This window comes from Protopterus annectens, chromosome 5.part0 (genome assembly GCF_019279795.1).
Source record: "Protopterus annectens isolate FY-2018-M chromosome 5.part0, PAN1.0, whole genome shotgun sequence".
Lineage (NCBI taxonomy): Eukaryota > Metazoa > Chordata > Ceratodontiformes > Protopteridae > Protopterus > Protopterus annectens.
In genome coordinates, this window is record NC_056735.1 from 1,613,739,792 (window position 1) to 1,613,752,717 (window position 12,926).

At 39.1% G+C, this 12,926-nt stretch overlaps 1 protein-coding gene across 2 annotated transcripts in view; it reads left to right on the forward strand.

Annotated features, from left to right (window-relative positions):
* The window catches only part of FILIP1L (filamin A interacting protein 1 like), a 2,033,704-nt gene that overhangs the window by 1,398,270 nt on the left and 622,508 nt on the right, over positions 1-12,926 (forward strand). For both annotated transcript variants that reach the window (XM_044071370.1, XM_044071371.1), the window contains one exon: positions 2,781-2,959. In XM_044071370.1, the coding sequence (XP_043927305.1) occupies positions 2,781-2,959 (179 nt within the window). The remainder of the gene's footprint in view (positions 1-2,780; positions 2,960-12,926) is intronic.

Here is a 12,926-nt window from a genome sequence, read left to right on the forward strand (position 1 = left end):
ACAGCAACAAGGCAATATAATAAAATATCACAGTATAAAAGTCACAGACCGCAATAGTTTTCACCAGGATTTAATTCGAACTTAGCGGTTTGGCACCAAGCCATCAACAAGTACAAACTTCGTTCCATAACTGAACCAAAGGCAGAAGTCCTGGAAGAAGCATCAGCTGCATCACAGCTCCATTTGACCGAGCGGCAGGCAACTTGAGAGGTACAGCCTAGAAGGGAAAGGGACAAAGCCTTCCCGTCCAATTCAGGAAGGTCAAAAACCACCTTAGAAACCTAAGAAAGGAGAGCCAAAACATACCTGGCCATATAAGTCCTGGACCTAAAGGATGAAGTGGCAGCAGTGTAAATTTTCTTGCCAAGCCTTTCCATATCCCTACTATCTTTATCAGAAAGCAACAGCTTGGCAGAGGCTAGCAACTTGGATGGCTCGTCAGAGGAGACTGACACTACAAAAGTGTCAGCAGAACAGTACTTATAAAGAAATTTGCACTCCTCAGGCACTTTATAAAATGCATTTCGATTCTTAGGTGTAGAAGCTGAGAGTGAGGAGCTGCAGAAGCTGCCAAGAAAGTATCTAGAAGGGCAGCCAGAACAGGAGTAACAGCAGATGGCTTGGAAAACTCAATCTGTAGGAGCTCATAATATTTTGTCTGAATCCCAGTGACTTGAGAACAATCCCATTTGAAATAATCCATCACATGGGCAAAGGTGTCCCCAAAGGAGAGCTACTCTAAGAGGAATTTGGACTTATGGAATCCTCCTCCTCTGAACCACAAAATAGCCCAAAGATTGTTCCCCTGAGTCCAGGTCTTCATCTGAAGAATCCAGTTTCCTAGGTCTCTTGAGTGGAGTGGAAGACCAAGTAGGAGCAGGAACAAAGACCCTTGACGAGGTTTCAAGGCCATCAAAGCATTAAATAAACCCAGAGTGAAATCCTGACATTCACATTGGGAATCTTTAACACAGGAAATTTGCTTTGATTTCTATTTCTTCTTCTGCAGGATGTCCACTTGAAACACCCACGGAGTGTCAGATCCTTAGCAAGATTCAATAATGGTCATAGGAATCTTCTTCCTAAGTCCTGAGGAATCTCCCTCAGTCCTTCAGATATAATCAGCAGAGGTTCCTCCTCAATGTTGGTTACAGACATTTGAAAAGCCTCAGAAGATGTGTGAGAAGCTGGATCTACTCTGGCCTCCAACATGGTTGTGGCAAAGGAATCCGAAGCAACCACCAGATGGTCCTCTGGGCTTTCACTAGCCTCAAGACAGATGCCCAGGGGAGGGTGGACAGCAGCTGGATCACACGTAACCTTTTTGGTCTTCTTCTTGGCAGATGGCTGGCCCATGGGATGGGAGGATTCTACCACAGCACCCTGAGCCAACAACTTAAGATGGTGATTCTCTAGGTATACGGACAAGGAGGAGAGACAACTATGTAGGATCTTAGGCACAAACACCTGGCAGATACAGCAGTGTGCATGATCATGGAAACCACTAAACAAAAGAGAGACTGGTTGCGGCAGCCTTTAAGGAGAATCTGCCTCCCACACTGCCATTTTTCCTTTCTGGATGACATGAACCCAACAACAACAAAAAATAGAAGAAAGAGAAGAAACCCCAATGGGGCATTTATCTGAAAACACCGCTTGGTAACCAGTATAGCAGACAGGCATTCAGACAGACATTCAACAATGGCATTCAGACTTGTGGTAAAGAAGGTCTGAGTGTGTGCATCCATATAGCATCTTTATACCCTAGTCCTTCTGCGGGGAGCATACGCATGATGTATGACACCTATAAGGACTAAAGGCTTTGGTATATTGTCCAGACATTGGAGTATCCTGGGTAGATCCCTTAGGGAAAGAATAATTCAACAGTAATATGGAAGGACATCTACAAATGCAGTCACAAATGGGTTGTATTAGAGCTAGTGAAAGAATGCAGCTTGTTGGTATATACATCTCAGACATATGTGTAGCACCCACTTTTTCTGGATATCAATCATGTAATGAGGCAGGCTGCTTCCCTCCTTTCCACATGGGGAAGCCAGCATCACCTGCTCATTCAGCACCCAGACCACTAATCAATCACACGTGTCTAGGTCACAGTTGAAGTGTTGTCTTCAAACCAAGATGCCAGCTTACAATCCTTTGAAGCTTCTTTTGTATGGCTACACAAGGAAAGTTTCCTGAGTAACTATCAATTAAATGCAATGAAAACTTTTTTTTTACTCTGTAAATATTCAAATGTACAATGAAAAAATATACTATGTTTTGACACTGTCAGATTACACAGAAAAAAAGGATAGCGAAAAGGCAGATGACAATATGGTATTTATGTTAAAACCAGAATATACTCCTATGTAGTATAGTCTTTATAACACGCGTATTTTATCTGTCAAATGGCTAAGCACATTACTATCCAGCAACAGTGCTAACATGGTAGGAGGGTAGAAATTGAAGGCAATGACCATTAGAAAAAATGAGTATACACTGGACTAATGACAATGGGAGTTGTTATTTTTCTGTATTTCCACAGCCCTGCTGTAGCTGGTAATGCATGACCGAGCCCCAGAAATGGGCATCTCCTTCAGCAGTAGGAGGGGGACAGGTTAAATGACAGAGAAACAGTGATGAACTGGGTCCATGCCTATCTACATGACATAAAAGGCCAGAAAAACAAAGATTAGGAAAAAATACTGATTTAAAACAAATTCAAAAAATTAAGGTTTGCATACTACATACAAGTTAATCATATGTTTTCTTTTTAGTTGGACCGACTAATAGAGAAACAGAAGGAAACTCACAGGCGCATGCTGGAACAATTACTTATGGCTGAAAGATCGCACAAGCAAAGTATTTATGAGCTGGAAGATGAAAAAAGGAAGCATGCAGAATACATGGAGAAAAGTGATGAATTCACCACCCTTCTGGAACAGGAGTGCGAGCGGTAGGCTTTCAGCTCACAACATGTAATTTAATAAGTATGATAAAATGTAACATTGCTGCAACAATAAGATATCTCCAAGAGTAATCATTATTCCAGTGTTAGGGGGAAAGTAAAAATGTCATAGTCAAAAAAAGACAACCTTTTTAAAAATAGCTTCAGATATACACTAAATTTTTGGCAAATACTTTTGTTGAACTGTATGCTTTGGACTTCACTATAGAATCAGAAATGCTCTATCGAACTCCAGTAAAGATCCACCAGAAAATGACAAACAGGGTAAAGCACTTGACCATGACTGTTAGATGGGAGCCTAACTCCCACAACCTGCATCAGAACAACCTAAATGGAAGCAAAGCTAGGTATGCATGCATGCATATATGTGGAAATGAGAGAATAAGTTTGCAAGGATTCACACTCCATTCTCTGCTTAGTATGAGTAAAGCAGTACGGTAGCAGGTCAACAATGCTTTAAGTTATGTACCAATGACCATGCCTGTGTTGCTAGTAATATGAACTACTATTGTGCTTTATCAAGGATGCTTAAGCAATGTGGTTTTAATGGCATGTTGTCAGCTTCTCTAACCCCACTACCTCTGCCATCGCCCTTACCATTTCAGAGTTTACATAATTTACTGCAGTTACAAGACAGAGTTCACAAACCAAAGCAGTTAGGCAAATGCTCGATTTTCACAGAAGCTAGCATTTGTTTTTACAGTTCTCAGCAGACACTTCTGTCTGGCAGGCTGCCACTGGAAAAAAAATGAAAGAAAATACTGCATCTGTATATCATAAGTCAGAATATTACATGTACGATAATGTTCAAGGATGGACATGAACAGGTAAACTCAGGGAGGCACAGATACAAAATGTTTTCTGATTTTTTAACAGTTATTAACCTATAAAGGGCAACTGAGTGCAGTTTACTTTAACTTCACATGAATTTTACAGTGTTTTCTGGATGTGAAAACCACTTAACTTGAAAGTTTTGTCCTTAAGCAATAAATTCTGAATGTGATACTCCAAGAAAGCATTAACCTAGGACACCATTGTAAACTCAGAACGTGCTGTCACGCAAGTTTTATGTGGCGAGTTGGAGACTGCATTTTTTTCTCTAACCTAAATATAATGCTTTATTTTTATGGTAAATTAATGCTGTTTGTAGAACTACGGTATCCAGCAATCAACATAATAAATTTAAAGTGTTTTCTTGTAAAACTAAGCAACACCTTTTAATCCTGTTATTTAAAATTATATTTCAGAGAAATGGCACAGTGATTTCACTGCAGAATAACTGCATTGTTCTTACTGATGAGGAAAAAAAAATCTGATCTGCTTTTTCCAGTCAAACTGTCCTGTGTAAAGCACGACATTGTGTTCTTCCGTCTAGCAACATGCATGGACAGCCATCTAGACAGTGAATGCTTATAAACAATGCATCTTCAGCAACGTACAGGCTGTGCAGATCATAGTCAAATGGGGCCCTAAGCAAGGTAATGGACCAGTTCTCCGCAAACAACACAGAGACGTATGACTGGGTTTCCAATCCTAAACAGATTATTTGTTTGCGACAAGTATATTAATAAATTCACCTTGAGAGCAAGCTCTAGATGTCAACACGTACCAAACAAGACTATAATCGGAGAATCTGGAACATAATTCTCTGTAGTGCATGGAGCTTCCCCTGATCTATGCTAAAATGTGTCAAATATACATTAGAAGCAAGTTTTCAGGTTTCTTTTTTTTAATGTTGCATTAAGTTTTCCTTTAGTATTCTGGCATGTAGCGGAGACATCTGCCACCAGATATGTCAAGTTTTTTTTTTTCTTTTGAACTATTTTTCTGTCACATGCTGCCAGCTGACCATCACATTCAATTCCATTAACCCAATCCTGTATGTATCCTGTGGGTGGGGACTGATCACAGGAACTGTCACTAAGGCAGAGATTTTTCTTTTGTTGTCCCTATCACCCTACACATGCTCATTTTGCACTCTGTCAGACATACAATGGGAATTACAGCTCGTCTGTCCCTCACTTTCACAGAGGGCGTAAGTCAGCAGGACAACTTCAGAACACTTATCAGGAAGCACAGCAGTCTCCAATACTGCAACTGTGTCTTGGGCATGTGCTCCGGAGTGCAAGCAACCCCATCCCTTCTTCTGAGAGAGGTGAGGAGATTCTGGTCCTTCATTTGTCTCTCACCCTGTCAACTCCATCAGGCACCCTTGCCTCTTAATGAACTCAGGCTGTGTGGGTCATAGTCAGGGCTTTATCCTTTTATACCAACCAAGTGGGCTATATGTCAAGGCAGGAAGTTATTTTAAAATAATCATTTTACAACATGCAGATTTAAATATTTTGCCTCAAATTCAAACGTGACATACTGGAATTTTCTTTCTTTCTGAAGCAAGCACTGTGCATTTTATCTGCTAAACTAATGTGCTTTTGCTATGATACTCTGATATAGTAATGCAATCACAAACTTTTTTAATATGTTTTTTTGGTATGGCTCCAGAGTTAATTCAGCAATTTTGTCTGGAAAGAAAACAGAACTCACAGATACAGGTCTGAGATTCGTTTAATGACCTACTCATTACCTAACCATATAGTACCCAACATGCAGAGACATCAACAGCCATGAGAATATTTCCATGTGTACAGAATGGGCTATTTGTATGTGCACACAAATGTTATTTGAAACAGAGGTATATGCATCCAAGGGTCCTAACAATATGTAGAATAGGCCACTCTCTACCCTTCAGTACATCCAAGGAGAGAACAGTTAAACAATATACTTACAATCACATCCCAAACCAATTGGCGCTCTGGCTCCAGTTATGCTACTCAAACCAAGGTCAACGGTGTCTCACACAGAAACGCTTCCTCTTCTGCCTCACTGTGGGCACTTCTGACTTAAACATGTTAACTGCTTCTCTGTACATTTAACATAATAAAAAGCAGGTAATCTGCCCTAACAGAAGCAGTTGTACTTCTCAATAAGCAATAAGGGGAAAAGTTTCAAAGGCACTAAAAAGGAGAAAACTATGAGGTGAAATGAGAGGTAGATGCATGAAATTCATGTCATTATGTTAACTGCTTCAGCTATAAGGTAATAACAGAAATAAACACGCTTTCTACAGAACAATGGTAAGAGACAGCACTTGTGCACCTGAACCATACATGGGTCAAAATATAAACACTCTACAGATGGTGGAACAGTGTGCCAGTCTCCCATTAGCACTGTTCTGTTAAATATTACACCAATTTTTCAACTTCAATTCAAATTACCAGTGGGCCTGTGCATATATAAGCTATAGAGCCATCAGGAAACAATCGCTGACAGAAGGAATAAACGGATTATGATGCAAACAGAAAGCAAGTGGTAAATCAAGGAAGATCAACAGACAGTTTAGGTCAATGACAAAACAGGGATCAAGTTATTTGTAGCAAAAAAATAAACTACAGAAAGTATTTTAATGCTGCAATCAAGACGTTCCACTTGAAATGAATAAAATCCGGAGGATGGGAACTAAAATATGGCATCAAAAACAAACTTATATCGAACATAGTAATATAGACAGATCCCAAGCCCAGACATTCCTCAGAAAATCACTAAATCCTGACAGTGAATGTCTCCACAGTATTGTTGATATGTGTGCAATGAACATATCTGAAAACAATACCAGAAATCCGGAATGAACTACCCCATAAAAGGCAAGGAAACCACAACTTCAGAGCAAAGCATAGCCTCCAGCTGACAGTCTGTAGGCTAGCTGTCTGCTCTGAGCCACAACTGGAAGCTTGCCTGGGTATTGCACTTAACATAAGGTTTCAGTTTATTGTTCATGCTGAAATACAGTTCAGAAGCATTACAGATACAGGACTGGATTCTGGAACTTTCAGTGCCAAATTACTCTAGGGCTTGCTTAAAGGATACTGAAGTTTGTGCACTTAAATAAGGAATAGGATTTCCTTTGGCTAAGGGTCACACAGTACCATCATCTGGTTCTCAAAGACAGATATCACATACACACACACTAAAGCATTCACATCCATCTCTCAACATCCAAACATAGACATAGAAGTTATGTCCCAACCATGGTAAAGAGGGGGAACTACTTTCAATTGTAGCTTAAAGAGATAGATGATTATTCATGTGCCAGTGAAGTCCCTTTTTTACTGTATTTTACTTGTGTACTATAAACATACACTACAATAAAGTTGAATACTGCATGCACCACAGCAGCGGAATTTCTACAGGTCACAAAGAATGCAGAAGGAAGGAAGCAGAACACATCTGGCCTCAATAAAATGACATAATGTTTCAAATTCTACAAAGCAAGAGCTAAGTGCAGTGGGGTGTACAAGATTACTGCAGTGGTTGCTCTAATCCAGAGGTTCAGAGGTGCCAAGGCTAACTAGTCTCACACACACAATAATATAAGAAGCATTTATCATCACAATACTTCAACGGTGCAAACAAAGCAATCTGCAAACCGTGTGTGAATGGCACAGAGGGGGTCAAACTAAAGACTGCCAGATAGTATGTTTCCAAAATGACTGATACAAACATGGGATGCAACATTTGACTAGAACAAATATGGCACAGCACATGAATAGGATGAACAACATATAGTGATAGATATCAGATACGTCTTTGCAAGGGAAGAGATCAGTATAGCAGCTTCTGTGGCTTATCTGTTTAGATGTCTGTCTTTAGGAAAGCAAAATGAAAAGTGATAGGTTCAAACAGGAGCAATGGTTAATAATCCTCACTATTGAAAACAAGTTGTGGCAATAAGACAAATTGTAGCACTAGTGAGGAAGTAGTCTTTGCATCACAAAGTAATACAAGACACTAGTAGTTTCTAGTACCTCTATTAATGCAAAATAGGTGCTCTAGAACACACCTTAAAAGAGAAGGGGTTGAACTAAAACTCCTTATTCAAGTATTTGCCATCATAATACAGAATAATCAGAAAATGTGCCCTCATACTCACAATCATTGTGCAAAGTCTCATACAGGGGACTGCATGTGATGTTGCTTGCCTGCAGTCCTAACAGTAGTGTGACTCAAATTCGAATCATGCTACTGTCAGACTTGTGGGTGAGCAGTACTGCACACAATCCCTTTATGGGACTGAACACAATATTCATGTGCAGTAAATTGCATAACAAGAAGATCCACTTGCTTATTGTCTTACCTCTATGCTACCTTCTAGCTGCATTTTTGTCCTGGAATTACTTACTTAAGATGGAAATTACTTTTGTGACTTCTTGTTCCTCAAAAATGGCAGCACATCAAGTCTGCTCCATGGTCTGCAGTGATTTATAAAGGTTTGATCCTCATTGCCATGACTGTGCACCAGAGTACATTAGCATAAAATGTTAATGGGGGATTGCTTGCAGTGAGTGCTCCAAATGGCTGGAACAACCCTGCATCACTAATGGATGCAGGAAATGTCTGTGGTTAAGATAACAGTAGGTCTATCTGCACTGCAGGTTACACTGCTGCCAGAATATTTTTTCATCTGTGCAAAGCAGTTTTTATAGGTTCATAGTTTAGTACTAAGCTAACTGCCCTTGCGAGCCATTTTAAGCCTAGCCAATTATCCCTTGTGAGACTCAAACCCTGCACCTTGTGTTTGTAAGGCAAAGACCTTAACCATTAAGCCACCCTCCCAAAATTTTCTTTTTTTATTTTGTAGTGTAGCACTGATGTGTAACTGAACAACATAGTGAGGAAAGGGGATCGGTGCTGCAGTTAAAAACACTATCCCATCCATACAAATGCAGTTCAGGTCCCAGAAGTTTTTCCCTTGAGACTCGGTCCATATGCAGTTGGAATGTTGTTTGTGAACTGCGTATGATCCTTGGGATGACGTGCATTTATTGTCCGTGTTTAGACAATGCGATAAGACTATGTACATTATTTTACTCCCTTGTGTAGGAATTACTATGAATTGTAGACTGTTTTGGTATGTCATTCTGTGGTGCATCAACTTTTCTCTGTGGTATGCAGTCATGAACAATACCCAGTGAGGGGGCAGGACATTATTCTTACTAATGACAGCACCAACTGAACTCTGGAGAATAAAAAAGCAAGATTATTTTTCAATATCATCAATTTCTGTAAGTACTTTTAACAAGTATGCAATTAAGATTATCAAAAGAATTATTTTTCTATGTAAATAAGTACTTTTTTTGCAAAAGAAATACAACTAAGATTACTGAATCAACTTTTGTTTGAAACCTTTCAGATTTAAACTTTTAAAACTCTTGAGGTATATTTAATGCAACTATAAAAATACATAAAAAGGGGAAAGGTGTGTTGACTCTAATGCTGTGTGACAAATGTGTCATAAAATAAAAGTATACCATGCTCTACTTCTGCTTCACTGCATCTACCAGGATTACAATGCTTTATCAGCATTCTACAGCACATCAGTGCATAATCTCAACACTGTACGTTTAATTTCAATTGTTAATAAAGTAAATGGGCACTTTTAAAGTTAAAATGGCTTAAATTATTAGAACTGTTGCAACTGACAAATTCTGCAGCTGCATGGGCGGCTAGCAGCTGCCTACTAAAATCCTGTTATTCTGTATCAGAAAAATGACAATTACTTATAGGGCATGTGAACTGCCTGGCATATTTGTGCTACCCAAACTCTCAAGGTGCAGGTTTTACAGTAGTAGGCCTTTCTCAACGGGAACCTTGCAGCAGGATTCTACCAGCATCTTCACACTGGAATGGAGAACCCACCATCAGCTGTTCACCATATCCCTTCCCAGCCACTTCCTCTTATGCCCAGAATAGTAGTCAACCTTGGATGACTGTAATTCATGGTTAAAACCTCTACGGTATGCAACTAGCTATGTACCCATTTTTGTACAATTTTAACTTAGTGTTGTGCAGCTGACATAACAATGTAAGTATACTGACTTGTATGATATTGCTGTTGGTAGTATAGTAATATTATATTACTGATATGCTATAATTTGGACCACACATGGAGCACTACAGCACTCTTGTCTGACTGCAAATGCAACACTGGCTTTTAAAAGCCAGTACTGTATTAGAGATCAGTATCAGCTGATTGCATGCCCCTGTTGCCCTACCCTATCTACAGTACTGAATGGATGTACCTTAACTATAACAGGCACTTCTCGATATGTGTCTAGTAGTCCTGACTGGAAGTACTTCGTGTTCTGATATTACCTGACGTTACCAGAGATACATGCCAGTGACGTATGTATAATACATGCATATGTAATGCAGTGGGCACCAGATAATTGTGCACTTCCAGAAATTCATACCCATATTTATTTTGTTTCTGTATTTATTGACATGACTGACTACTGTTTATAATCACAGGAGTGGACTGATGACAATGAAACCATTTCAGCAACATCCTGGGTTAGCTACAGAAATAACAGAAAGACATATTATCAGCAAGTATGATACAATACAATTAAAACCACAATGTACAATAACAATGAGAAATAATAAAGAGATACAGTTGACAATATTAACTGTAATGAGTACAATATGGGCATCAACAGATGAAAGATCAGAATTAAAGGTAAAGCATACAGCAAGTGAACTGAAATAATGTGGATGAGAGTGTGACATAAGGGTATTAGATATGACATAACTGAATTTAACAGCAGGAAAACAGATTTTGAATGTACTGTAACACAGCATATAGAATATTTAGAGACAAAGGAAAAGTAGCACCTTTTTGTACCTCCATTTGCTAGCAAGCTTTAGTGGACTGGCAGAGCCACGCTGGCTGGTTCGGCAGGTAACTGCCATGATGATATGCCACTCATCACTATGCAGTACACAGTTATCAAATGTAAAAGATTTCTCTGCTGCTAAGTTGATGCTATGTACTTTGAAATCAGTACTTAGTTAAGATCCTAACTCCTGGATACTAAGGGTGAGCTACTGACGTAACTATTTGACAGTGATAGCAGTGAAAGGCCGAATATAGACTGCCATGTGAACACACAGTAGTTACACATTGCAGCTACAAGCTTTGTTTAAACACCTTTATTAAATTCAAACATTTTAACACAGCAAGCTTTAAGACAGAACGTCTTGTATACTGGAGGTGTGTTAACACCACACCTACATCTATGCGAATTTGTGCTCACACAGTACTTTGATCAATGCAGAAAGTGCATATACGTTCTCCTGACAGTGCTAGCATACATTTATACATAAGGCGGACACGGTACAAATGTTCATTTGTAGACTAAGTGGAATTTACTGGTCATGGACTGTATGGATGACATACAATTTATGCCCACAAACACAAGCAAGTAGCTGGCATACACTTCGTCACACACAATGCAATGTTGACACAGTTCTGTGTGAGACAACACAATATCTGCATTACAGAGACTTGGAAATCGGTACATGTGATGCCATATTACCTGCTTCTTAGAATCAAAGTAGAACCACAAATGCTTTCCTTAACATTGTGAATATGATGTGATTAAACTGTGATCTGATGTATAAGTGTACTTTGGTGTCCAGAATTATCTACCATGCTTACAGTAGTCATAACGTTTGATAAAACAAAATTCAGTGGGAACATGTTCTAGTCCCAGTCCATCAAATCTAGAGTATGATGACTGGGTATGTAATGAGTATGCAATTCGCAGACTGTCACCATGCCCTTTCTTCAGAGACAATGAATGCTTCTGAATTAGAAAATAACAGAAATGGAGTGCTGTCACAGTTACCAAACAAAGTGGTACAGAAAATGAAGTCCTTTGCATTAAATATAGCCATGTCTGTCTCTGTTTTCAAATATCAGCTAATTATACTGCTTGTAAATTTCACCCATCTACACAAGAGACAGAGATTATTTAACTTTGTTTTACTGAGTGACCTTCCAAACCTCTTGTATCAGAGGTACATGGGATACATGCCAAGGATACCTACAAACATCAGGTGTTTCAGCTCATTGGCAATTCTGAATGCCCATGACTTGTTTTGTCGTTTTACTGGACAATTTCAGGCCAATAAAGCCAAACCCATTTGCATGTATCCCATGTACCTGAGGTTTGGGAGGTCACTCAGTGAAATTTCTAGCTTTGCTGGAGTTTTCATTTTGTTTTTACAGATTGTTTTTTTCAGTGACCTTCTCACTCATTGTTTTAGTTTGTTGTTTGGGATATTTTTGCAGTGACCCTAATGATAATGGACATCAGCTGGGTATAACAGCCCTGTGTTTCTAATGCTTAGTCAAACACTCAGCTTGTGCTGTGCTGACGAGGTCATAACAGGGCCGAAATATGCATATCCACAGCTAGTGGGGTTTGCTTTATTGGACTGAAATTTTCCAGTAAAATGATGAAACAAGTCATGGGCATTCAGACTCGCCAATGAGCTGAAACACCTGATGTTCATAGGGATCATTTGCATGTATCCCATGTATCTCAGATACAAGAGGTTTGGGAGGACACTCAGTGGAGTTTCTAGCTTTGCTGGAGTTTTCATTTTGTTTTAACTTTGTTTTAGGAATCATACGTCTCATTTCTACCACATACTTTTAACATTGTGGATATGCTATCCACAACTGTTATTTTACAGATTTGTTTGTAATGAAATTCAAGTCTTTCCCAGTAGATCATCCATACAATAACCCTAACAAAAGACTGCATGGTCCATTAATGTGACAATTTATCCCATCTTACAATCATTAACATAGTTATCTACACAATAACATTTGTTTTAAAAAGATCTACATAGCTATAGAACAATAACTGAGGAAGGGTGGGATCTTGTCTTATACTAGTGGTCACAAATGGCTGCTTGCACATTTCTTCTAGTAGTTGCATTCATTGTTTTTTACAGTATTCACAAACACATACCAATCTTAGTGTTTTGGTTACTTTTATTTTCAGGGCGCATTTGAAAATGCCTTCATACATTAAAAAGCCAAAAATGT